At 36.5% G+C, this 27,119-nt stretch overlaps 1 protein-coding gene across 1 annotated transcript; it reads left to right on the forward strand.

Moving 5' to 3' along the window:
• The first annotated feature begins 977 nt into the window (after nt 1-977).
• myo15aa (myosin XVAa) lies at nt 978-25,454 on the forward strand. Its single transcript, XM_083523240.1, has 65 exons — nt 978-1,807; nt 2,193-2,275; nt 2,374-2,437; nt 2,635-2,744; nt 2,835-2,909; nt 3,397-3,487; nt 4,750-4,853; nt 5,074-5,137; nt 5,237-5,350; nt 5,736-5,897; nt 6,027-6,140; nt 7,428-7,486; nt 7,573-7,696; nt 7,807-7,902; nt 7,998-8,129; nt 8,232-8,357; nt 8,439-8,516; nt 8,593-8,747; nt 8,833-8,878; nt 8,974-9,098; nt 9,570-9,687; nt 9,776-9,951; nt 10,061-10,145; nt 10,234-10,287; nt 10,366-10,447; nt 10,595-10,725; nt 10,870-10,965; nt 11,138-11,373; nt 11,455-11,633; nt 12,293-12,365; nt 12,842-13,033; nt 13,266-13,369; nt 13,917-14,005; nt 14,749-14,875; nt 15,233-15,478; nt 15,598-15,656; nt 15,786-15,914; nt 16,625-16,703; nt 16,789-16,927; nt 17,070-17,160; nt 17,245-17,383; nt 18,432-18,547; nt 18,673-18,732; nt 18,840-18,915; nt 19,475-19,590; nt 19,734-19,852; nt 19,948-20,089; nt 20,168-20,279; nt 20,373-20,447; nt 20,644-20,849; nt 21,148-21,263; nt 21,360-21,432; nt 21,583-21,655; nt 21,936-22,009; nt 22,128-22,210; nt 22,305-22,435; nt 22,519-22,613; nt 22,700-22,777; nt 22,856-22,952; nt 23,059-23,219; nt 23,336-23,469; nt 23,958-24,091; nt 24,180-24,313; nt 24,408-24,548; nt 24,655-25,454. The coding sequence occupies exons 1-65, from the start codon at nt 1,262-1,264 to the stop codon at nt 24,754-24,756; spliced, it is 7,740 nt and encodes a 2,579-aa protein (XP_083379366.1). The 5' UTR covers nt 978-1,261; the 3' UTR covers nt 24,757-25,454.
• Nucleotides 25,455-27,119: the final 1,665 nt, after the last annotated feature.

Genomic DNA, 27,119 nt, shown 5'->3' on the forward strand with positions numbered 1-27,119 from the left:
TCACCCACAAGTAAGGCCTGGCTCACCAGTGCCTGTGCACTCTCCACCACTTGGGAATCTTTCCTCTCCTGTAATAACAAATCCATTGCATAATCAAGCGATCAACCATACTACCCTTATAGCAACACCTGGTGGTCATCCTCAAGAGATAATATCATTTGGCCAGACAATTGAACAAGGTCCTTCTTTTCTGTTGACAAATGGATTACAGAATCCAAATCTCTCCAGTGCTTCATATAATTCACCACTTAAAGGTTTCAATCCTGCACAGTCTCCACTAATGGCACACATCAATCAGAGTGCCATTCAGTCTTCCTATAACTCCGTAATACAGAGAGCTGCATCTCCTCATTCAGTCGTGATACCTCCAAATGTTCAAGCTACTTATCAAGGTTCCCCAGTGCTGAGTAACGCACTCCAAAATCCATACCTTCGCAATTCCTCATTCAACACCTCCTTACAAAGAGTTGCATCCTCGCCTCCAGTGGTCACACAGCAAGGCTCCATGCATACTTCCCCAGGTCTGGCAAATGCGCTGCGAAATTCGCAACAAAGATTTTCACCATCTTTACTTTCCAATACCTTACAAAACACTGGTTTGCGCAATGCTTCATACATGTCTCCACTACAGAGAAGCCCTACGCCTATCCTCCAGGCCCAAGGACATTCTTTCCTTTTATCGAGTGCATTAAAAAATCCAAACCTTCAGGGTGCTTCTTTTCGATTACCAGATGGGTCAATACTATCTGCAAATTCAGAAAACCAAAAAGAGGACTCAACACCATCAGTATTGGCAAATGCTTTACAAAACCCAAGTCTCCGTAAAGCAACTTACAAGTTGCCAGATGGAGCAATCAAATCAAGAAACGAGGTAGAACAACCTGCTTCATCTCCCTCCTTGTTAACTAATGCCCTCCGGAATGCCAATGTTAAAAAAGCTTCCTACAAAATTCCTGATTCTATTTTGTCCCGGAGGTCTGATCAAGTAAATGAAACGAAACAATTTTTACCATATCTAGGAAATGCTCTACAGAATGCTAATCTTCGTGAAGCTAATTATAAATTACCAGTAAATATCCTTTCTCGGGACCAGAAGGCTGAGCAGTCTCCCTCCTCTCTTCTTTCAAATGCTCTTCAGAATGCTAATCTTCGTACAGCTTCTTACAGGCTCCCTGATGGAACAATTTTAAACAAGAGCTCGGGACAGGATTCAAAACAAAATATCTCTTCTCATCTGTCAAGTGCTTTGCAAAAAACAAATATGCGTAATGTTAAACTCCCAAGCACCTCTGGCCTATTTGGAAAGCCTCAAAAAAAAGAACAAACTTCAGTGCTGTCCAGCGCACTTCAGAACCAAAATCTGCGTAAAGCTTCCTACAGACTGCCTGATGGAACAATTACTACCAGGGGCAAACCAGCCGAAAGTGCTCAACCTACATCACCCTTTCTGGGAAATGCCCTGAAGAATGTTAATTTACACAAAGCCTCCTATAGGTTGCCCACAACTTTGAGGAGATCTCCAGAGGATCCAAGGTATGCAGTGGTGACACCTCAGGTTCAGGGTGAACCTGGTGAACATTGGGCTCAAGCCCACACAATAGATGGTCATGAGCCAGATGATGTTTGGTCCTCAGAAAGAATCCTTCCACACCATACTGTGCAGAACCTCATAAAATGGTCCATGTACAGGGATGAAGAACTGGTGGATTTCGCCATTCCCACATATCCTGGGCAAGATGCTGGTGTTTCTGAGCCTGAGTGGTTACCAGACAGGGAAGGTGAACCTCAAGGGCACTGGTATGATAAGGTACAAAGTGAAAGGTTTGACATAAATTCTGTCCATCTCATAATTAATAATTTTAAGACTCTCTATTCAAGAGCATTTTGTTGGTTTATCATTTTTTCCTATTTTGGAAAATTGTGTGATTACAGTTAACACATTAAGTCCCATGAAAAACTTAAGACAGGTGCATTCATAGAATGTGATATAATGTCATACAATTTATGAAGTAATATTCTTTTTCATGTTCTGAAGGGCCACAGCACTGGATAGTTTGGTGTTTCTCTGAAGTTTTGCATTTGTCCAGGACGAGAAATGAGCATTGCATCATAGTTACTACACCTTTAATTAAATTTAGCTGCAGTTCTTATTTCTCTGATTTATTTGTGCATGTGCGTATTTACTTCGGCAGATGTACTCTATTCGAAGTCTGCCCACAATGTTGTACCGAGAGCAAGCTGAAGAAGACGGGATTGAGGACATGACACAACTTGAGTAAAAACTTTCTAAACTTATATTCACAACCATAACAAGTGGTTCTTAAACAGGTACATACTGTTATATGTATTAAAAATAAAACTCCTTATTTCTAGGGAACTTCATGAAGCTGCAGTTATACTCAATCTCAAGAAAAGGTTTGAACGAGAACTGATTTATGTAAGTTTGATTTTCAACACTTTTACAGGAACTGTCAACCATAGCTTCTATTTTTAAAACATTTCACTTTGTGATTATCGATATATTTTATTTGTGGTTAGATTTTTTGTTTTTTTATTATAATTTTAGATTGGCAATTGTAAATGTACATTGCATGAGTGATATTTAAGTTAGACACCATTTTGATTCCTCCTTAGACATACATTGGAAGTATTCTGGTAGCTGTGAATCCATACAAGATGTACAATATTTATGGGACAGACATGGTACTTCAACACAAAGGACATGCCCTTGGTGAAAATCCTCCGTAAGCACTCTGTGTCTTCTTTTTTTGGTTTATATCGAAGCACAAAGAGTAGATGTAGATTAATTAAAATCTAAAATCTTTTGTTTTCAGACATTTATTTGGTATAGCAAATGCTGCTTACGCAAAAATGATGGATGCCAAACAGAACCAATGCATTATTATCAGGTACTGTTGCATTATATTTTTAAAGGCATATTATAGAAGCATCTATTATAACTAGTTAAATTTTAAAAAGGCATAACGTTTTTAGTCCTTACCATTTTTTAAAAACTGTTTAAGCCAGTGTTTTTTTTTTTTCAAATTTAAATATATCAATGTCAAATGTATTTGACACATCTGATCATCTGGAACATTTAAACCTCTTTTAGAAGGAGATACTTGTAAGGAAAGACTGCTAATGTCTGGGTTTAGTCTAAACCTAAGGATCATGTCTCTGAAATGTACCCTGTGTCGTCTCAAGGAAACCGTCATGACACACGCATTTTAGCATTTGATTTCACGTCTGTCTAACCAGACACCATTCTCATTACCTAAATGCAAAGTTAAGGGGGTGAAAATCGATTCATTGCATACCAAGTGTTTGTGCTGGTTTACCTAACTGTGGTGTTAAATGGATAATTACCGATTTAGAAATGTGATTATTATCTTTCAGTGGGGAGAGTGGTTCTGGTAAGACTGAGGCCACAAAGTTGGTCCTGCGCTATTTGACTGCTATACAACACAAGCGCAACATTACCCAGCAGGTATGACTGTAGCAGCTGAACTACTTTTTTTAATATATATTTTATATTAGATTCAACAAATCTGTGTTGTTTGTTTGCTTTTTTCTTCACATGCTCCGAGACAGATTGAGGTATAGTATGTTCCTTGTTTGCATGAGTGCACCCCTAAAAATATCCTTCATGTAATGTGTGCAATTATGTGCTGTATTGAAAATTTGCTATTTTAACTTATACCAAGGCATTGTTGAATTATCATTTCTGGTGACGAATAGGTATTGATTACACACGTCATTTTATCACATCATATCATTACTCTTATCATTACACACATTACTTGAAAATGACATTTCTCATGGCTGTAATAGAAAATTATATATGAAGACATATTAGAGAGCTTGTTTTAGTATTTCTGGACTTGTATAGTGTATGTGCCACATATACGGATTTATAATTATATGTAATTTTTGATGTAAAGCTTCTATAAAGGCAAATTTATTTAACATATTTGCAGTTCCCAGAGTCAGAGTCTATTGCATCTTTAAACACTAGAAAGTTTTAGTATAGAGAGCTTTGTGTTTTTCTTGAAAAAAAAGAGACTACAATTTAGATTCAGAGTTCCATTGCCTTAGATATAAGAATTTATGAATAAAGTTATGATGGGTCTTCCTTAAATAAAATTGCATTTGGACTGTTACTGTGGTATAGAAGGAATAAAGCTGCTTACGATGTGCTGTTAATAGAAAATAGTCAATTTAAAAAGTGAGCCATACCCAAAAGGTCACAAATTATGATGATGCAGTGACAACAATCTTTTTATATTACTAGATTGTTGTGATCACACAGTTGTATAGAATGCCTTTGTATGCAGTAGCATTACAATTTTCCTTTACAAGAACTAAACATAAACCAGTTCCAGCATGACATTGCCCTGGTGCACAAAGTAAGCTCCATGAAGACATAGTTTGGCCTTTTTAGAGCCATGGACTGTACCACAATGAACTTTTGGGATGAGCTAGAACACTGAATAAATAAACCATGTCACCAGTTGAGCTCCAGAATCAACTAGAAAACCTTACAAAGATAGTTTATTATAAAAGTAATGGGAAAGAAAAATCTCTAATAAAATCAAAAAGCACATATGGTTGGACAGGTGTTTACATACTTTTGACCAGGCAGTGTGTATACAGAGTGTTATTGGTTATTGATGAAGATATGTTTGACATAATCATATATTTAAACTGTCTTTTTATGGTTCACATAAATTCTTATGTTTAAATCTGCAGATTCTTGAAGCTGCTCCACTTCTAGAGTCATTTGGAAATGCCAAAACTGTCAGGAACGATAACTCAAGTAGATTTGGGAAATACATAGAGATATTTATGGAGGGGTGAGTTTGATATTTCAAAAGCATTCTTAAATGTTTGTATGTTTAAACTAGTACAAAGCCTATTTACGATCAGCTGATATAGTTTTTTACTGAGTATGGTGTGTAATGATAATACTTTTATAATTACCCTTTTTATTGTATGCAATGATTAAAAAATATATGTATTTAAAATTAAGGTTACAGTATTTAACACTTTCATTCTCAACAATTTCTTAACCAGGGGTGTGATTAGTGGTGCCATAACCTCACAGTATCTACTTGAAAAGTCAAGGATTGTGTTTCAGGTGATGTTTGCAATTCTGTTATTCTAAATGTACAGTGTTGGTTAAAGGCATGGCTGATAAGTTTTATGTTTCTGTGCTATGTGGATTTTTTCCTTCTAGGCCAAAGATGAAAGAAACTACCACATTTTTTATGAGATGCTTGCAGGCCTTCCTTCACAGCAAAAACAGTCGCTGTACCTCCAAGAGGCAGAGACCTACTATTACCTCAATCAAGTGAGTTTATTCTATAAGGATCATAAATAATCTGCTGTCTGAATCTGAACATTTATTTTATGAGCCTATATTATATATGTCTTTTGTTGACTTTTTATATAAATATGTGCATTTACATATTATGTATGTATATTATATGTCTATTTACATATACATATTATTACATATAAGCACTTATCCTCGTTGCATAATAGTTTTTTAATTTCATGTGATTTGATTTACTGTTTTAATGTTGTCTTCAATAGTTTACTTTTTTAGCTAATATGTTAATTATTTAATTTCATTAATCAATCTCTTTCAGCTTTAACGTAAAATCTAAATAATCCTGAGCTAACATTTAACCTTAATCACAAAGGTAGTTATAATAACTTCTTTTGTTGGTCAGGGTGGGAACTGTGACATTACTGGTAAGAGTGATGGGGAGGACTTCCGCAGGCTTCTCAGTGCCATGGATATCCTTCATTTCAACCATGAAGATCAAAATGCCATCTTTAGGGTCCTGTCATCGATTCTCCATCTGGGAAATGTATTTTTTGAGAGATATGAGGTAGGCTGACTGTATGTTGCCCTGTCATATATCACACATTGACCTACTATGACAAATGGTACACTTTTCTGTGTCAGTTATACCGGCACTGTAAAGTAATAGGAGTGTTGTATATTCTTTGACTCATAGACAGACTCTCGGGAGATGGTGTCAGTGGTGAGTGCTCAGGAGATTAGAGTGGTGGCAGAACTCTTACAGATCTCTCCCGAGGCCCTGCAGAAATCAGTCACACACAAAGTGACGGTAGGACATATGTTTAGAGAAAACTTGCAGACAATAGCTTTGTATATATTTATTTGGCAACCAAAATGCAGCACAGTATAATATAATGGGGTTATTTTGTACAGGTTATCTATGCTTTTACCAAGTTACACATATATTTCTTGTACAATCTGTCTTTCTGACTGAATTTTATGCTGACTACCTCCATTCATGCATGCTTAGGTAGCACTGGGTCACTATACAGTCACCCTGCACTTGCATATTCATGCAGTTATCTAATCACACAATCGTGTGAAAGCAGCACAACATTTACATCAAACATCAGCAAATAAGTAACAAATAATTGTGATCTTTGGGACTTTGAAGGTACCATAAACATTGTTACCAGATGGGTTGATTTAAGTATTTCAGATACTTCTGATCTGATTTTTTTTACACACAACATTCTATAGATTTTACACAGAATAATGATAAATACAGACAACATCCGATGTGCATTGGTTTTGTAGGTTGAAACATCTTGTTTATGAGAGAGATCAGAGAAGAATGAACAGACTGGTCTGACAGGAAGTCTATAGTAACTCAGATAAATACTTACTACAACTTTGGTGAGCGAAAAAGCATCTCAGAATGCATAACTCATCAATCCTTAAGGTGGATGAATGACAACAGCAGAGGCAGCATCATTGCATAAATAAGCAGGTGTTCAGTGACTAGTGAGTGAATATAGTAGATAAACAGTGATACATTTTTGGTGAGTGATAAATAAGTGATAAATAAAAAGCAATGTACAAAAAGATTCTAGAGAAACTGGATGTTTTCAAACAGTCTTTCATTGGCTGGGTCAGAACAATGCTCCTAAATGTACAGGAGCTGAGACCAGATTGGCTCAGTAGTGCAGCAGAAATGACGCTAACTCTCTACTGTAATCCAGACTTTGGGCTTGGGTTACTGGCTGCATGGACTTTTACACTTTTTTTAAACACCTCAAAAAAATATGAAATGACCATGCCTCAGGTGTATGTGAGAGGTTAACCTGCTCTAAGTGTAAATGAGTGTGTGCCTGTGTGTGCAAGTCACACTGCAGTAAACTAGCATCTGATCCAGTTCATATACTTACTGTATAATGACGCGATAGGTGTCTTGTTCCTTGTTCCTTTTTTCTTGATACTTCTTCTTAGAATACTACCGTTATTAATAAAACGTTTTAGAAATATTTCGTTTGCTCTCACTTTTCTGGTCCACATATGCAATATTTCTACAGAGTGACATAATTAGTCCTCAACACTGAAATGTCTGTAACTATAGGAAACACTGAGGGAGAAGATCTATACTCCTCTATCAGTGGAGAGTGCAGTTGATGCCAGGTAAGCCATGAAATTACAATACATACCTAAAGACTTTGGATCAATAATGTACAATTATTAAGATTAATTTCTATCTAAAAATCCAGAGATGCAATTGCCAAGATCCTGTACTCCCTTCTTTTCAACTGGTTAACAGACAGAATCAATACTTTGGTTTATCCGATGAATGAGGCACTGTCTATCTCTATTCTTGATATCTATGGATTTGAGGTATTATATAAAATTACCTTGTTTTTTTTGTTTTTTTAAGGTGCTCTACATGGTGGTAAAAAAAAAAAATAAAAAATTATTCGCTGAATTAACCCCTTTATGCTTTACAGGACCTTACATTCAACAGCTTTGAACAGCTTTGCATAAATTATGCAAATGAGTACCTACAGTTTTTTTTCAACAGGGTCGTTTTCAGAGAAGAGCAAGTAAGCTTTTTCAGTTTGTGCTAATCCTCAGAGGCAAGTGACTGCTGTATACAGATTTTAAAATGCATCTAAATAAATGACTTTTAATATTTAAGGAGGAATATAGAAGAGAGGAAATTCCCTGGGAGGAAGTGTATTTTAATGACAATCAGGCCTGCATTGACCTCATTTCAGCAAAGCCCCATGGAATACTTCGTATCTTGGATGATCAGAGTGGTTTTCCACAGGTGTGTTGATGTCGATTTTTCTCTTTCCAAGTTCCTTATATTTTCCAGACTGCCCAATGTTCTTATGTTTTTCAGACTATGATTAAAATCTTTTCTCTTTAGGCTACAGACCACACATTCCTTCAGAAATGTCACTATCATCATGGCCACAACCCATTGTATTTCAAGCCAAAAATGCCTCTCCCTGAATTTGCCATTAAACACTTTGCTGGAAAAGTCACCTATCAGGTAAATGTATTACTTTATCTTCTTTTTTTGTTTTTGGTAATATTTTAACTTAGTCTAAACTGAGTTTACTGTCTCTTTAAGGTTCATAAATTTCTGGACAAAAATTATGATCAGGTTCGACAGGAGGTGCTTGATCTTTTTATGCAAAGCAAAAATAAGGTAACATTGTACAGTCATAACTGAGCACCTTCTCTGGATTGGGTACGTGTTTAATCTTATGTTTTTCTTGTTCTAGATGGTTGCACATTTGTTCGCAAGCTATTTAGAAATTTTAAATCAACAAAAAAATCATGTCAGAAAGAGCAGCACGGTTACACGCAGATACCAGCCATCCACAGTTGCTGCCAAGTTCCAGTTATCTCTTTTGGAGCTCGTGGAAAAGATGAAGAGGTGGACTATGTTTGGAATGTACTTCATGCCGAAGAAGAAAACGGTTACATTATCTAAACCTGTGATTTCTTTCATTTAATTCCAGATGCAACCCTTTCTTTGTACGCTGCATAAAGCCAAACCATAACAAGGTAAGGTGCAAGGACAAAGTATAAGAAGCTCAAGTGACCAGCAGTCAACTTAAAGTCTGTTTAGGTGTTTTGCTAAGAGGCTGTAATACCTGCAGGAGCCTGAAGTGTTTGACATGGACCTGGTCAGCACTCAGCTTCGTTACTCTGGGATATTGGATACGATCCGTATCAGGAGACAGGGTTATCCAATCAGAATTCTCTTTGATGTCTTTCTTTTCAGGTAAAGTCCTGGGTGACTATGGTTAAATAGTATCACAATGAACTCTGATCTCATGCATTTCACACATATTTCTGATGTATGGACATTACTTTCCAATATATTACAATATATTACAATAGAAATATTCTGTAGATCATAGACAAACTCTGTACTTTTTGCAGAAAGTAATTGGTAATTTAATTCCAAATAATTGCTATAAAAAAAGATCTTGTTTACAGGATAATATTAGAAAAAACAGACTAATTTGACAACCCTGTCATTGCCTGTTGTCTAGAGGTCTACTCCTGGGCATGGGGCAACATGATTCTTGCCCCAAAAAGCCGCTATTATTGCTGGCCATATTACGCATATTGCATAGTCATTAATGCAGCTAATTAATGCCATAAACCATAAAACTAACATCAACCCCATTAACCCAAAAAAATCAGTTTGGCTTGCTAGGTTTTCTTTATGTGTTTTTATCTCTTTTAGATACAAATCCTTGCTGGGCTTAAAGCAGGCTCCTCCTGCCACTGGGGAAAACTGTGTTATAATGCTTAGGAAGCTTTGTCCTGTAAGATCAGGAGCTTTTGAAGTGGGCATCACCAAGGTGGGATTCTATGGTTTATAACACTATACACAGGTCTTTCATTTATTTTTTGCCGTTATTAATGTCTCTTTATGTATATTTGCATTAGCTGTTCTTAAAAGAAGACATATATTACATGTTGGAAAGTAAACGAGATAGAGTGAGGCATGTGGCCGCTCTGACCCTGCAACGCTACACTCGAATGTTCTTTGTACGGAAACGCTATAAAGCCTTTCGCATGAAAATCATTCGATTGCAGGCCCACTGCCGAGGTTATCTTATACGGTACAGATTCTCACTGTTGCTCCATAACATTTCCTTGATTAGGATCCATCCATACTTTAGTTTTCGGTTTCATTCTGATACTCAAACCTTCTTATCGGGGTTTTCACAGAAAACACTATGTGAAAATGAGAGTGAGTCTGGTCAGGTTCCGCTCAGTGGTCCACATGTATGTAAATCACAAGAGATACATCAAGGTACTGTTAGTATGGCTTTTAATATGAATGTCAAAATGTTCACACGGTGTGTTACATTTAATTATTAAAAATTTGCCTCTCTTTGTAGATGGTATTAGAAGCCAAAAAGAAGGCAGAAGAGGAAAGATTCAGAATAGAAATGGTCAGAATTACTTAACTTAACCTGTTTGTCAGTCTAAACATTATCTTTTTTTTTAAAACAGTTATCTTGAACTTGCAGGAGTTAGCAAAACGGGAAGTCGTCAATGTCACACACTTACCCATTCCAGCAGAACTTGGAGGGTTATTGCAAGCAGTTGCAGGTACAACCACAATGCTAATGTTATTACCTAAAAACAAAAAATCTAAAATTCTTTGTGTGGGATGTAATCAAATGATATTACACTTTGGTGCGTTTTACATATCAATGCTTTATTGCATAAAATTTGTTTATATTTTGTGTTTAACAGGGGGTAGAGAGCTTCATTCTGATTGCTTAGCTCTTGTACAGGCACCAACCATTCAGGTGGAATCCCAGCTCACACTACCCCTTGACATCAACAACTACCCCATTTCAAAATGTATCCAGCTTCATTTCCAAGTAAGTTGTGCTTTCAGATTCATTCTTACAGTGTTCATTCTTACACTCTTACAGCTCAAACAATATTAAGTACACTGTAAAAGCACATACTGGGAAAATGTTATTGTATTATCTATTGGCAATGGATTCCATTTTGCATTGCAGGAACCAATGTTTGGAATGTTGACTGCACCTCTGAAAAAACCCCTGACTCATCTAGATGGTGATCTCACAAATGAAGCTCTAGATGTCTTTGTCATGGTAGAGATTTCACATATTGACGCTGTGCAATTTATATATATATATATATATATATATATATAATTATTTATATATATATATATATATATATATATATATATATATATATATATATATATATATCACATCTGCTTTCTGAGATGATTATTAAAAATTCTCAATGCCTTTGCAGATTTTGAGATTCATGGGTGACCCACATTTAAACGGTGCCCAAGAAAATTTACTCGGAAACTACATCATCCAGAAAGGGCTTTCTAGTGTCAGCTTAAGAGATGAAGTTTTGTGTCAAATTGCCAATCAAGTGTGGAGGAACAGCAATCCAGATAATGCCGAAAGGGGCTGGCTGCTGTTGCTTGGCTGCCTCAGTGCATTTGCACCTTCAGCCAAAATAGAGAAATACCTTCTGAAGTGAGATTAAAAACTGCTTATGTATTTGTTCCTATCTATGATTATGCACATAGAGACATTGTGGTTTTGTTTCTGCTACAGGTTTGTCTCAGACAATGCCTATAATAGCTATAAGGCAGTTTGCCAACATAAGCTGATCCAGGCCATGCAGAAGTCTCTTTATGGACCAGAGACAGCAAGGACTTACCCACTGTCCCTGCTGGAATGGACTGCCAACAGAAAGAAAGCCAATATGGTGCTACAGGTGCACTGTTTTGACGGTGAGAATTTACATTTACATTAACATTTGCAGCATTTAGCAGATGCCCTTAGCCAGAGCGACGTACAAAAGTGAGCATATCTTCATTGACTTCCAATAGCTTTTTAGCAGATTTCTTAAAGTGAAATATAAGCTTTGGCCACACACTATTTGCAATACAGGAGCTTACAGTATCTCTCCATCTTATCTTTTGTTTCTTATTGAGAACAGATATCACTGCTGTGGTTTTCATGTGAAACCTAACTGTGAAATAAGAGTAGGCCTGAAACAGCTTCTAAAGAAATGGAGGAACTAGGGTGTCAGTCTACTTTAAGATTACTATCAGCAGTTTCGTACTGTTTTGGCACAGCTGGGATATATATATATAGATTATAATGTATATAAACACATTTTTATAACACAAATACACACAAGACAAGCATACACACAGTACATAAAAACATCGATACCCATGTTTCTCCTATCACTCTCTTCTGTTTCACTTAGCTTAGCAGAGTTTTTCCATCTGAGTAAACATTTTAGGCAATTATGGAGTGCTTGGCAAAAAAAAGACACCTGATCTGTAGTGCTAAACTGAATGGAAAAAGTATATGGGGTGTTGTCTTACCTTTTCACACCACCTCTCTCACTGTGGTTGTGAACGTAATGTTCTTTTCACAGGAACCTCTTTTCTGTGTCCTGTAAACTCCTGGACCAGTGGAGAGGATCTAGCTGGGGACATCCTTCAACACAGGTACGAAGACGTTGGTAAAACACTTCTGTAAGGCTTTGAACTGGCAGGGCCACATAGAGCTCAGGTTTCCAACCCTGGTTTTTAAGTACCCCCTAACCTGCCCAATTTATAGTTTTCAGTGTTTTAAGACATCTGCTTCAACTCGACAAAGGCTATTAATTTGCTGATTAGTTCAGTGAAAAGTGTCAGCGGTAGAGAAATCAGTAACATGCAGAATACAGAGCACTTCAGGACCAGGGATGATGACATAGAGAACAAGATTTCTTTGCTGTCCAGAGCTAGTTGCTTTATCATGCTATTTAGCTTTTATAAAAAATGTTTATTGTGAGCTCTAAATTCATTGTGATCTTTACTCATTTGCATTTTCCTGGAGCACAACAAATATATCCATAGTAGCTTTAAAATAGTATAGATAGTCATAGTCATAGTATAGATCTCACACAGTGACTGAAATGTCACTGTCTGTATTTTTTTAGTGGTGTTACAGAGTCCCGGAAGGGTTGCTCTGTCATCATGAAGGAGCATGGGCAATGGGCTGAGCTTGCAGGGCATGATTATGTGATGGACCTAATAGCAGACCTGGAGCTAATGCGAGATTTCCCAAAGCAGAAGTCGTATTTCATCATCTCAGCTGAGAGTCCCACCAGAACCAGACCAAATGCCGGCCTGTTAGTAGTTTTGTTTTTGTTTGTTTGTTTTTATGAGTTTTTAAATCAAATTTTGTAACTAAATTAAACTACAATTGTGATTTTTAATTCTCATGTTGTAATTTACTGTATCCCATTTAAATAAGTATATTCGGGCATAAGGGTTTAAAAGCAAATATTAGTGGCTTATACACTCTTATGTATACGGATATCTGTTATTCAGACACTGATGCTTTGTTTTAACTTACTTCAGTGCTCTGTTTGGAAGTGGTTTTGATTCAGATGATGACAGCCCACTCCTTAACCCACCAATGGCCAGTACCAGTTTTCCTGATTCTGATGGATACTACAGTCATGGTTAGATGCTTCACTGTTTGCCTATTGTTTCCTCTTTATAATTGGGTAGATTTAAATTGACAATGTTGTGTTGAAAATTTTATTTATGATTTAGAATCTAAGCTTGATTTGTGTTTTGTTAAGTCGGCAAGGTGCAGTACACATTATATGGCCAAAAGATTGTGGAAATCTGACTAAAATGCAGATATGTGCAGGCACTGATGTTGAGTGATGAGCTCTGGGGTGCTATCAGTGTTCTGTGTTATTCCAAAGGATAGGTCGAGGTTCTTTCACTCCAGCTTTCCTAAACCATGTCTTTATGTAACTCGCATTGTGTTCTGAAGGATTGCTGTGCTGGAACAGGTTTGGGCTTCTTATATTCAATGAAATTTTATACAATTGTGTAGTTTCAGCATTGTGACAAGAATATTCATATAGGTTTAATAATCAGGTTTCCACAAACCTTTTTCCATAACGTGTACTATGTGAAGTATGTTCAAATATATATATATGCTACATACCCATATGATCTGCATTTTTTTTCCTAATATTTCTATACCACAATCAGAATCTGATTTTAGTGAGGCTCCACCTCAGAGAGGTATGGACAGATATCTCGACAGCTTATTTGACCCAGTGCTGTCTGATTGTAGTGCGGTAAGTTCCTTTCATTTTTCTCTCTAACTTGACTTTCCACTTTTGTATCAACTTGATATTATAGGGTGATTTCTTTTCAAATGTAATTCACAATATTTATACAGACTTTATATGCTCATTGTAATTGCTTTCTGGTAAACAATGAAATAAACGTATAGTATAATTTATATTAGGGTAATTAGTTGTTTTACTGGTTTATGTGGATCATTTGAGCCTAGTTCAATGTAATTGATTGAGCATCAAATGTCCATTTGGCACCAGTTCTCCAGCACCAAAGGCGATTAAGTTACTAGATTACCGTATTTCTTACAACATTGAGCTCAGTGTAATTTCTTAGCCAATTGCCATTAAACCATTATAACCCTTCATAGGTGTTTTTAGACGGCATTAAAGTAATGCCTGTTATCCACTTGCTGTCAACTTAAACATAAATAAATAAGCTGACATTATTTATTCGCCAGAAAGATTGCATATACTCAAAGGTAATTTTAAAACACCATTAACATTGTTTACATAATTTTAAAAGTAATACAATACACCTTAATAATCGATTTCTCCCAGGTGAAGTGCTATAGAGTGGTTAATGAGAGCCAGATATTTGTGGTAATAGTTAATGGATTAAGCTGCTCTTAGAGGGAATAAGGTACTCCCTGGGGTAAGATTGATTTCTCGTGTGAGTGAACACAAAAGAGGCCCTGGCTGAGTAAGAGTCTGATCCTCTCTGCCTTATCTCTAACAATCAGGATCTGGAGAAGTCAGCCAGCATGTCCAGCCGGATGAAGGGAGCTGGTGGGATTGGAGGTGAGGATGGAGGAGAGGCAGAAAAGACACAGGCCAACAGACCTTATCCTGCAAGACTTCAGCCCGGTGGTGAGTCATTCACCTGCCTCCCTTCCTGCTCTTACTTCACCATTCATTAATTATGCATAGGACCCCTTGTGTCAATTGGTTCCTAAACGCAATCGTCGGTCTGCAGGGTCGAATTTAGACATCCAGTTTGCTCTGAATTCTTTTGGGTATGTTCTTAAAGGGTGTTGTAAGAATATGACCAATCTTTGCTACTGTGTGTAATTGCACTGAATGTGGTTTTAACTGTTACCTCGTCTGATCTCCATTAGTTTACAATAAAGTGGAAATGTTTATTTTTTGTAAATGCATTAAAGACTACCGTACATTCTTTGTCACCATTGGTTGAAACAAATTAGTAGCTGTTTCTTTTTTTTTTAGCTGTTCCTGTTCTACCTGTTATGGGGACTATGATGCCACCAGTACCCATGCCAGCTATGCACTCGTTGCCTTCAACTCTTGCCTCAACATCTACAGATTCGGTTTCCTCAGTAACCCTTGTTTCTTCAAAGTTACCAATGCCATCAGTACAGTCAATGCCAGCTTCTATACCTTCTATGCCAGCATTACCTCCTTTACCACCGTTCCCAGTTTTACCTAATGTGCCACTCATGGCTGATGGGGCAGGTATGAATGCTACACACCAAAATGTATATTGCTTGTTGCAGCAGCCTAAATATCTTCTTTGTGAATACTTTTAGAACATTTTTTATGTATTGTACTCCTCAATATTTCAAATGCACTAGATCCCAATGTCCTTGCACAGCAGCAGCAAGCCATCATAAACCAGCAAGCAATCATACTTGTGAGTATTTTGAGCTGTAACATGATGCCAACAATCTGCTACTGAGTCTCAGGCTGAATGATGTGCAGGTTTGATATGAAATTTGTATTGTTATAGAGCTAATCATTGGTCTGTGATGTTGCTTAACAGGCTCAGCAAATGACAATGCAAGCGATGGCTCTTCAACAGCAAATGTATAATTCAGTGGGCAGGCCATACACAGATGCATCTTATCTCAATAAACATGCATCAATGCCCCGTTCTGATCAATCAAGCCCAGTGAGTATTTTAATACACCCCAGATATACTTTTTGTAAAGCTTTTTTATTATAAATAATTTTAGTTGAAGTTGAATTATTGTAATTGTTATTATATTATCATGTATTATATATATTTTGATGCACTATTACAATTACTTTAAGACCCTCATTGTTTATATTATACACTGCAAGTTTTTTTTTGACAGTTTTTTCTCCCAATCTATAGTTCTGTAGTTCATATGATGTGCATATATGCATTTTCATTATAGATATGCATATTTATTACTTAAAATTTTTTTTTAACAGCACTATGCAAATATCATTGGCACATTAGCATTTTTATAGATATTTTTTGTTTTAGATGTTTATTTTATTATTTCTGCAAACAGTGTTGATTATTTTATTTATTATGTTAAAAGTGAGAAAGTGAGAGACAAATATTGCCATTAGTAATTAAAGCAACGTGTAACATGATGGGCATCTTATGGTTGCAGCAATTAATTATTTGTGCTTAAGACTCAAATAATAAAGTGTATATCTTCTCCACAAAAAAATTTCTAATGACTAATCAAACTCTATAGACTGGTCTTTAATGTGAAACAAATTCTAAATTGTCCCTAATGACTATATATTATCAATTGTTTATGTATATTGGTTAGTCACTTTGCTATTCTTTATTTAGTGCTGTAATTATTTGTTTACAGTCAAATATATGTCTTATCTTAACAGAACAAATCTGAAACTGGGCCTACTACACACACTCAATTTATGCCTTCCCCTGCACAGAGACCCATGCAGCATCATTATGGTACCTCAGAATCTTTATTCCAAAGCATGTAATATAACATGCCTTTTTCACATTTAATTGAGTAGCTTGAATGTGTTTTTTTAAGGCCAGCCCAGGACAGTACCACCACAAGGTGTAGTGAGGTCCAGTATCTCTAACTCTGAGCATATAGAACCAAGTCACAACATCAAAGATATCATTAAACAGTACCAGCCTGGCACAGTCAAACCAGTAGATGTACCAAGGTATGTTTGTTCCTACATCCAATTTGCTTATACCTGCTTACAACTTAAATGGTATTACAACATATAAAATGTACAGTACATGATATGCCCTTACTAAAGCTATTTAGTAGCTTTAACGTTTGTGTGAAAATCTGTAATACAGGAAAGATGCTAAAGTTTTTTTTAAGAAGCCAGACCCTCATGATGAAGCTTTGCTGATCCTTAAAGACCAGATGAATGCACCACCTACCCAGGTAGATCAGTTATCATTCCTCACTCTATTACTAATAATCTATTTGTCAAATAAAATAAACGTCTTCTATGTTTTCAACATTCAGCAGAAGAAGACCTATACCCCAGGCTCTTCTGCTTCAGATGTGACAGGGATTGGTAGAGTACAACCATTAAAGAGCATTAAGATGAAAAGATCATCCCCTGTGCCTGCAATCAGTCAGAGGTCCCCAGCCCCACCACCCGGTCAGTACAATTCACTGCAATATGCAAGAAACACATTTGGCCTTATACATAATACTTTATCATATCCTACTTTTATATCATAATCAAATTTCAAATAAAATGTATGTTTTTACGAGCTACATTGAACTAAATTACAACACTGATTTTCTTATTGTGATTCACATATTGTGTATGTTGAACAAATGCATTCACCTATGCATTGCATGTTCATATAGCAGATTTGCATTCATTTACACCCAGTAAACTCAGTAAAGCTAATAGAGAGATGACTCATGTTAACATCAATAAAAGCAATATATAAGGAGGAATATAGCATTACCGGCAAAAGCCACAGTCTTTTTTTTTTTTTTTTTTTTTTTTTAAATGGCTTAACATGAATGGCTTGACAAAACATCTACACTGTTCTCATGGTCATTAAGCACATTATAAAGACAAAATGATCTGATGTTTTGTTATAAAAGCAGGAATGTCATGTAGAAACCTGATGCATTTGTGGTGTCTGATAATGGAACACAGCACATTAGGGTATGTGGTTTAGATTAGTCGCTTATCTCTCTTTGATGTATAAATATGGAGCATATTGGGCATGCCCAGAAATGTCAAATGATCTATTTGGTTGAATTTGTTTTGAGCGTTGAACAGCAGTAAATGAAGATGCCATGGCAAAGAGAAAAAACTTCACCTTACACACCACCAAAAAATCATTTGACTTTTTAAATAGCTGCTAGCCTTGTTTTGCATTAAATTTTCCACCTGCCAGCTAAGTCATTGCAGCATGTCCTTCTTTAATAAGGCAAGATTTCTTTCATTGTTAATTAAATTACTTGTGTTATTTGTAATGATTTAAAGATTTGTCTTGGCTTGATATTTCCATATTTAATATTTTCTAAAAATGTATTTGAAATGGGTTCACTATTTAATTCAATCCACATATGCAGCTGAAATAAAGAAGCTATTTAATAAACATTATAAATACGTATTTCCTTACAAAACAATGTTTATGGAACTTTATTCCACTTTTGTAACTAACTCTGAGTGTTTGGTTCAGTATCTCGAGACCTTCCAGTGGAAGAGGAGACCACTCAAACCCAGCTTCATAGGAGAAGTAGTGAGGAGCACTACACCTACACAAATGTCCCCTGGAAGATCTACCTGAAAAAAGAGGTAAGGTCTTTGTGTTTGTGTGTGTGTGTGTGTGTGTGTGTGTGTGTGTGTGTGTGTGTATGTCTAAGAGAAATTTACCAAAACCTTTGTTCAGAGGTGTATTGTCATGTTGTTTTGCTTGTTAGGTTTTCTATCCCAAGGACAGCTTTAACCACCCACTGGTCTTAGATCTCCTGTTCAAGCAGGTGTGTGTTTTTATTTCACACATGAAATACATTTTTTTCTACATCATCTAGCTGTATAATTTTTCCTGCTGGTGTAATTTCCATTTTAACAGTAAAATGTATTTCAGATTGTCCATGACACTTTCTCTGAGGCTTGCATTCGGATCACAAAGGAGGAGAGACAGAAAATGAAATCCATCTTTGGTATGCGGCAGAAATCAAATACAGATTATTTGTTTCATTTTTGCAAAATCTTGGTAACATATATGAATCACATAATGGCAAACATTACAGACTACCATTTTTGTTTTACATGAGAAAAGAACAAAGTTAAACATGCAAACAAACAAACAAAATAATAAATTAGAAACAAACCAACAAACAACAACAAACCCTCCCACCGATCCTGGCTCATGTCAAATGACAAATATAACACATACACACTCTGTCAAGTTTTATAGCAAAAGAAATATAGAAGAATGAAAAAAAAAACCCATCTAGTCCGGCAACACTTAAAAGCCTGTGAAATATGAAAAATGGTTGCCATTTATGAAAAAAAAAAAACCTGCCAGTGTTACCTCTGAGTATGTTTTATTTGCTCAAGCTTGAGAAAAATTGCTGTGTCTTTTTAGCCAATCTAAGTGCAAATGTGGGACAGTGGACTTTCACTGTAGGAGAGGACGCCGTCTGGACTGATTTAAATAATAATCCTATCCTATCCATTATTAATTCTACACCTTGGTGTCTTTTAATACTTTAACAGCTGAGCACAACATTGATGCGGGTGCCACAACACAAGACGAGAATGTGAAAAAAAAGGTTGTTGTTGCAGCAAGGGACACCTGGGAGATCTACTTCTCTCGTCTTTTCCCGGCGTCTGTAAGGAACTCCTGACACCTCACCATCTCTTATTTCCCATTTAAAATCTCAGGTTTCTTTAAATGGAGTGCTTTTGAGTTTTGCATGTGTGTGTGTGTGTGTGTGTGTGTGTGTGTGTGTGTGTGTGTGTCTGTGTGTTTCAGGGCAGTGTGGGCACTGGCGTCCAGGTGCTATCTGTGTCCCACAGGGGAATTAAATTGCTAAAGATGGTAAGGAGCAATGCATTAGCTCCAGATTATTTCAGAGTTTTAAGACCATACAGGTACGTTGCAAAAAAGGATAATTAAATACTTGCAGCCATTAAATTATATGCTAATTACCCTAATATTTTCCATATGTGATTGTTTTCAAATACAGCTACACAGATATCATGTTTGTCACCATTCCCTCCAAGAACATGCTGGAGTTCAACCTCACCAATGAGAAACTGATACTCTTCTCAGCCAAAGCGCCCTATGTGAAGACCATGATCGACTACTTCATTACAGAGTTAAAGAAGGTAAGCTTCCTTTACACACCTACACTGGGTTGGTACATTGATGACACTGTGGAGTAATCGTATTTTCATTTGCTCTAGGACTCAGACTATGTGGTTGCTGTGCGTAATTACGTTACAGATGACAGATCTGTGCTGAGTTTCCACAAAGGAGACATTATACGCCTGCAGAAAATGGAGGGACTACAAGAAGGTGAAGATTTTTTTACTTTAAAATTCTTTATGTAGATTTAAATGTTTATTTAACACATTGGATGGCGTCTAATTTCTGTTGAATGTTCTCTAGGCCACTGTTATGGTTGCATAGTGAAAAAGAAGGTCATGCTTCTTGAAGAAATAAAAAGGGACACAGCAGACTTTGGTGGGTCAGTGTACACTGTCAGCATTGAGTGCTGTTTAACTTGCATCTTTCTCCATTAGTTTCTTCATTTTTCTGTCTGTTCCTATGTAGATATCTGAATAATTGTTAAATAAATGGTATTGTTCCTTCTTCAGAATCTTCAAATGTCTCTCAATGTACATTCTTACTGTATATGATTCCTTTGTGCTACCTCAAGGTTGGAAGTTTGGAGCGGTACATGGTCGAGCAGGGGTTTTCCTTGTGGAGTTTGTCCAGCCAGTGGCTGCACCAGACTTTATCAACCTACCCGTGGACAAGAAAGATGAGCCCAAGAACAAACAGGGTCAGGTGGCTGCCTCTGCTGCTGTAGCCGTAGCTGTAGGTTCCACTGCTGCAGCCCATGAGCTTGATCGCTCAATTGAAGTAGGTTTTGCTAACATGAAAACATCTATAATTTGGTAGCATTTTCTGCTGACTCTAAACTAATTATATATCTCAATATTTAACATTTCATGAATACATAAATCATATAGATTGTATAAAATTTAATATTGCAGTTGGACCATCTTAAACCGAAAAAATAAGTAATATTGCTTGGAACAAATGAATAACAGTACTCCTGCTCCTGTGAAGTCAAGTTGTATCAAACTATATTTCTCCATCTATATTGAATCAGCCAAAAAAACAACAAACAAAAAATTGGACTCTTTCTCCCCTCTAGGTGGCCTGTACAGACTACAGTAACATGGAGATTGAGGAAAGAATTCTGCAGGACAGCCAATACAATATGGTGGAGTTTGCCAAAAAATATTTCAGAGAGGCCCTTAGGACGACCAGGTCAATGTTTTCCTTTTACTTTGGAACATATGTGTGATGGCTTTAGATATTGTAGTGTCTATTGGCTGGTGAGCAATAAAGAGTTACGTTTTACAGTGATTCACAAAGGCAAAGATCAAAGAAGGTGAAAGAAATGAAGGAATCATCAGATATGGTGAAATTTTCTAAGGTATAACCATACAGCTGGTGTCATATATAGAAATGTTAATTAGATATAAAGTTCTGTTTATTATGTTACAAGAGTATTATCTTTAATTATCTTTAATTTGATATTACCTGAACTCCCCTTTGAAACTGTTGTATTTGGTGTGTTAACCAGTTTCCTATACAAGAGTCCTTGATCGAGTTCACTGATGAAAACATGAACAAAGTTGCTGCAGACATTTTCTTGGGTAAGGTACTTTCATATCCTTAAACGTTATCATTATGAAAGTGCATTCATAAATTACATTTTACTTGCAAATAAAATTGGATGGAACAAAATGTTTCTTAATTACTGCAGTTGGAATGGATTTTGTATTTTTTTATGTTTGTGTATTTAGACAAACTTTGGCACTGTCTTCTGAATCATAATTTAAAAACCAATTACACTATAATTAATGTTCATGAATCAGTAAAAAGGATATTTGAATCAGATACATGGCTTTCTATCTGTAACTGTGATTTTTCCAGCTATAATGAAGTTCATGGGGGACTATCCAAACAAAGGCCAAACTGAGCAAGATATCATCAGCACCATACTAAGGGTACTCAAGTCATACTTTAAGAATTTTTGTTAATAGACTTTAGGTAAAAAAAATGCAATGTTTATTAAAATTTATTTTGCGAATAATTTATATGTTATAAATTACATTAATGTTTCAGCTTACTGGCGAATATGGTTTACTGAGAGATGAAGCGTACTGCCAGATCCTTAAACAGATTACTGAGAACATCAGTTCCAAAACGTATCATCTTTAATTTCTCTCATTTCTTATATATGTAATAAATGTAATGTGGCTGGGATTATTTACATTAGTATTATTCTGTTGTGTTGCTCAGAGACAGTTGTCAAAGAGGCTGGAGGATCCTGTACATCCTTACAACATACTACCGATGTTCAGAAGTACTTAAGCCCTATCTACTGAAATACTTTCAAGATGCCTGTGCAGGTCCAGGGGTGCAATACCAAGGTACAGAACTGTTATAGTATGATTTTAAGGATGTATAGATTTCATATATTGCAACAATTTGAGAAGGTCCTGGATGGTTTCAGGTATTGCCAAGGCTTGCGAACAGAATTTAAGGAAGACGTTTCAATACGGTGGACGCAATAAATATCCTAACACAATGGAACTAAAGGCTATAATGGTCAGTTATTTTATTCATTTAATATTTAATACACATCGCTGCTCTTTCTTACTTAGACCCTTTCACCTTTTTTTTTACTACTCTAGGCCAGCAGGAGCTCCAAACGCCAGCTATTTCTTCTCCCAGGTGGAATTGAGCGTCATTTGAAAATTAAGACCTGCTCAGTAAGTTGTTCTTTTTCCCATAATTTTAATGTTATTGTATAATCATTGTGCTTGGTGCATAAGGACTGTGATATGTAGGTTGTTCTGGATGCCATTGAAGAGCTATGCTATGAGATGGGTTTACACAGTGTGGAGGCAATGGACGAATATGCCGTATTTGTTGTCACAAACAGAGGTGAGAGTATAATTATAGAAAAACATCCCTGGAACATTTTTATTGATCAAATGAATAAGAAGAAAGTGGGCTATTTGATTAACAGCAGGAACCTATTAACCTGTAGGTCAGAATGTTCAGCCACTGAGCAAAAGGGAATATATCTTGGATGTCACCACAGAAGCAGAACCTATTGATAGCAACTACAGCCTGTGGTTTAGAAGAGTGATCTGGAATCAGCCGCTAAAATTTGAGAATGAGCTTGGAGTCACCATGCATTACAATCAGGTGATGATTAGGTCAAAACACCCTGCTTTTCTTAAATACAGGGGTATTAGTATTTTTCATTTCTATTGTATTGCTGATTATTGTATGTCTTTGTTATATCATTGTTTGTTCTGCAGGTTATTCCAGATTACTTAAAAGCACTTCTGAATGTTGTGCCACAGGGCAGGCTTAGTGATCAGCAGCTTCAGCAGGTGTCGAAACTAACCGCCCTGCAACATCGTGCCAAGGACACCCTCTCTTTTCCTAACCTGTAATTCTACACTTCCTTACTCTAATCTGTAAAGCACATACAGTGTCCTGTGACTGCAAAACAAACTGAAACTGCGAACACAAACAGTAAAAACAGTAAAAAAAAACACGTTATACATTTACACAGTGTATAACGATTCCGGGGGGAAAAAAAAGAATTATAAAGTTACCCTGGTGAACACGTGTTAATGCTACTGTGTTATGAAAGGAGTGATTATTTGATCAATCTAGTCTAGTCATATATTTTTTCACTAGACTTATTTATACTATATATACATATTTATACTATATCCTTTTTGTACGAAACATTGCGTTTTTCATAAGTTTGCAGGCAGACATGACCAGCTTTATGTTGTGAATTTAAGTTTTGAAAAAGTTGTTTCTCATTTTTGGGTCAATATAATACTTCCCACTTTAATAAATACAGTAGTTTCTCTTTCTCTCTCTCCTTATTAAAATATTGTGTATTGTCTCTCCATGCTGTTTAAGTCATGAGGTTCAGGATTATATCCCAGTACTTCTATATAGACTAAAGTCTTCTCAGCACTGGCTGACCATGGTGACCCAAAACATGCAGCAAATTCAGGCACTCAGTCCTCATCAGGCCAGAGCCCAGTTCCTGGGTGAGGAGCTTTAATATCAGTAAATTAATTATATTACTGAAAGCATTTTTTATCATAAATGTAACTTTCTGTACTTTTGTGACTGTAGGGCTTGTAAGTGTTTTCCCCATGTTTGGATCCTCATTCTTCTATATACAAAGCAGCAGTAACAGCTCTATAGACTGCCCTTGCATACTAGCTGTCAATCAAAATGGCCTCAACTTTCTAAACAAAGACACACATGTAAGAGAAAATCTACAATACTTTTATTTCTAAACAAAAAAGACATAGTTTTGTAAATAAAACAAATCATAAATGAATGTAAACTGTTCTCCAGGAGCTGATGGTGAAGTTCCCCCTGAAAGAAGTGCAGTCCACCCGGACACAGAGGCCTGTAGCTGGCTCTAGTTACCCTTACGTTGAGATAATGCTAGGAGATCTAACATCTCAGTGCATCACGCAACTACAAGTCGACCAGGTATGCAATAAAGCTACATTGGAAAACATACAGTAATTTGAAGAAAGTACATTTTCCATCTGGTCTTTCTGAGGTCTGAGAAATGCTTGTACGTGTGACTTTGCAGAGTCTGGAGCTGTGTCGTGTTATCGCCATGCACATGGACAACATGCTGTCTGTGCGAGAGAAAAGACTCACTCTGCCTCCCAGCGAGATCACGCTTCTTTAACATGCCTTCAAACACCAAGTCAAACTATTCACTGTCTCATCAATGACATGCAATTGCATTACATAGCACTCCAGCATGTTTTTGTTAGCGTACATCAAACTGGAATTTGACCTAATTTTAAGTCATTATAAAACACTATATTTTCTCAGTATTTCCCAAGGCTATTTTTCATGCTAAAGACATTCTAGCAGCACTTTTTCCCTAAGTGTGTACTTGAACATGATTTCATGGTTTTAAATAAAGCGACTACCTAAATTAATTTTATATGACCACAAAAACTGTAATATAATGTTTCCAAGGTCTAAATGATAGCACAATTAAATATAGATGTAATTTTTGTAAGTATGACATTTTTCTATTGCTGAATTGTGTTCTAATTGTTTCACTTAACTGTGTGGTTAACATGCACATAGAATAAGGAATGCATTTGTTTGCTCTTGAAAATACTATTTTAAAAAAATATCCACAGGCATATAAATTTAGTATTTAACATGTTTACAACACGGGTAAAATTGGAAGTCACTGCAATGCCTTTAATATACCTGAATGGCAAGTGGAGCAGAACTTCTGTATTTAATTTTTATGAAAAATTTAAATCATATAATAGTGATGATGATCATGTGATATATTTTTTACATTGCTTTATGGAGAAATGCTTTCATTTCACACTTGAGTATTAAATAAAAATATGTTAATTGTTTAAAGGCCTCATTGCATTACAGTTGTTGGTTTAATCCATGATTACCAGGTGTCAAGCTCGACAGTAAACCTGACCAGGGAAGTTAGTGAGTAATCCAACCCACAATAATTCAAACAGTAGACCTTTAAATAAAGATATTTGCCTCCAATAAATTCATTTAAACATGTTTAAATATTAAACTTGGCATGGCATAAGCATGGAAAACGGAAAATATCAACAGCTTACATTTATTTTCACAGTCAATCTTTACGTGTCATGATTTTCACCATGATCTGCAGTTGGAGGGAAAAATCTCATTACTTTTGCATTTTAATTTTGCTTAGACTGTTTAAAGTCATGGTTGTGTATTTTTCACATACATGTTACTTATGTGATGTAACATGTAATTAGCACTGCTATGCCATTTATCTATAACTCAGCTCAACTTAAGCTTTATTGTCAATGTTCCACATACATAGTTTAAAAAGTACAAAAGAACAAAATGTTGCTACTGACAGACCAAGGAGCAGAGACATTGAACAACAACAGTAAACAGTAAACATAAATTAAAAGTAAACCTAAAACTCTGACAATGGGCTTTCATAAAGAAATGTATCTACCACGTCTTCATCATTACTAAACATTAAAAAAATGTTAAATCATTTTATGGGTAGTCGTACTTATAATAAAACAATATAAATACTGCAAAGTGAAATATTTTCTCACATTCTTCTTCTTCTTTCGGCTTCTCCCATTAGGGGTCACCACAGCGAATCATCTGTCTCTATACCCACTGTCCTCTACATCTGTCCCTTTCACCCCAACCACCTGCATGTCCTCCCTCACCAAATCCATAAACTGCCTCCTTGGCCTTCCTCTTTTCCTCCTTCCTGGTGGCTCCATCCTCAGCATTCTCCTACCGAAATACCCCATGTCCCTCCTCTGCACATGTTCAAACAATCTCAATCTTGCCTCCATCACCATGTCTCCAAAACGTCTTACATGCACTGTCCCTCTAATAAACTCATTTCTAATCCTGTCCATCCTCATCAATCTCAACGAAAACCTCAACACCTCCAGCTCTGCCTACTGTCTTTTACTCAATGCCACTGTCTCTAAACCATACAATTGCATCGCAGGTCTCACCACAGTCCTATAAACTTTCCCTTTCACTCTTGCAGACACTCTTCTTTTACAAATCACTCCTGCCATCACTATTCTCCACCCTCTCCACCCTGCCTGCATACTTTATTCACTTCTCTAACACACTTTCTATTACTTGCACTGTTGACCCCAGGCAACTGAACTCCTCCACCTTCTCCACCTCTTTTTCCTGTAACCGCACCACTCCACTTACTCCTACTGACTTTCATTCCTCTTCTCTCTAGCACCTACATCCACATCTCCAGGCTCTTCTCAACCTGCTCCCTACTCTGACCACAAATCACAATATCATCCACAAAATTCATAGTCCATGAAGACTGCTGTCTGACCTCGTCTGTCAACTTGGCCATCACCACTCTAAACAGGAAAGGGCTCAGAGCCGATCCTTGATGCAGTCCAACCTCCACCTCGAACCAGTCTGTCGTTTCTACTGCACACTTCACTGCTGTCACTGTCCTCATACATGTCCTGCACCACCCTCACATACTTCTTAATTAAAAAAAAAAAAATCAGGACCAAA

The sequence above is a fragment of the Silurus aristotelis genome (genome assembly GCF_946808225.1).
Source record: "Silurus aristotelis genome assembly, chromosome: 21".
NCBI classification, from domain to species: domain Eukaryota; kingdom Metazoa; phylum Chordata; class Actinopteri; order Siluriformes; family Siluridae; genus Silurus; species Silurus aristotelis.

What these genes read in the sequence shown, in the direction of transcription:
- myo15aa (XM_083523240.1), top strand. Translation starts at nt 1,262, where the DNA reads ATGCGTAATGTTAAACTCCCAAGCACCTCTGGCCTATTTGGAAAGCCT. An exon ending in TCGTTTTCAGAGAAGAGCAA is followed by an intron (nt 7,903 to 7,997) that starts GTAAGCTTTTTC and finishes TTAATATTTAAG; the next exon opens with GAGGAATATAGAAGAGAGGA. An exon ending in TGCCGAGGTTATCTTATACG is followed by an intron (nt 9,952 to 10,060) that starts GTACAGATTCTC and finishes GGGTTTTCACAG; the next exon opens with AAAACACTATGTGAAAATGA.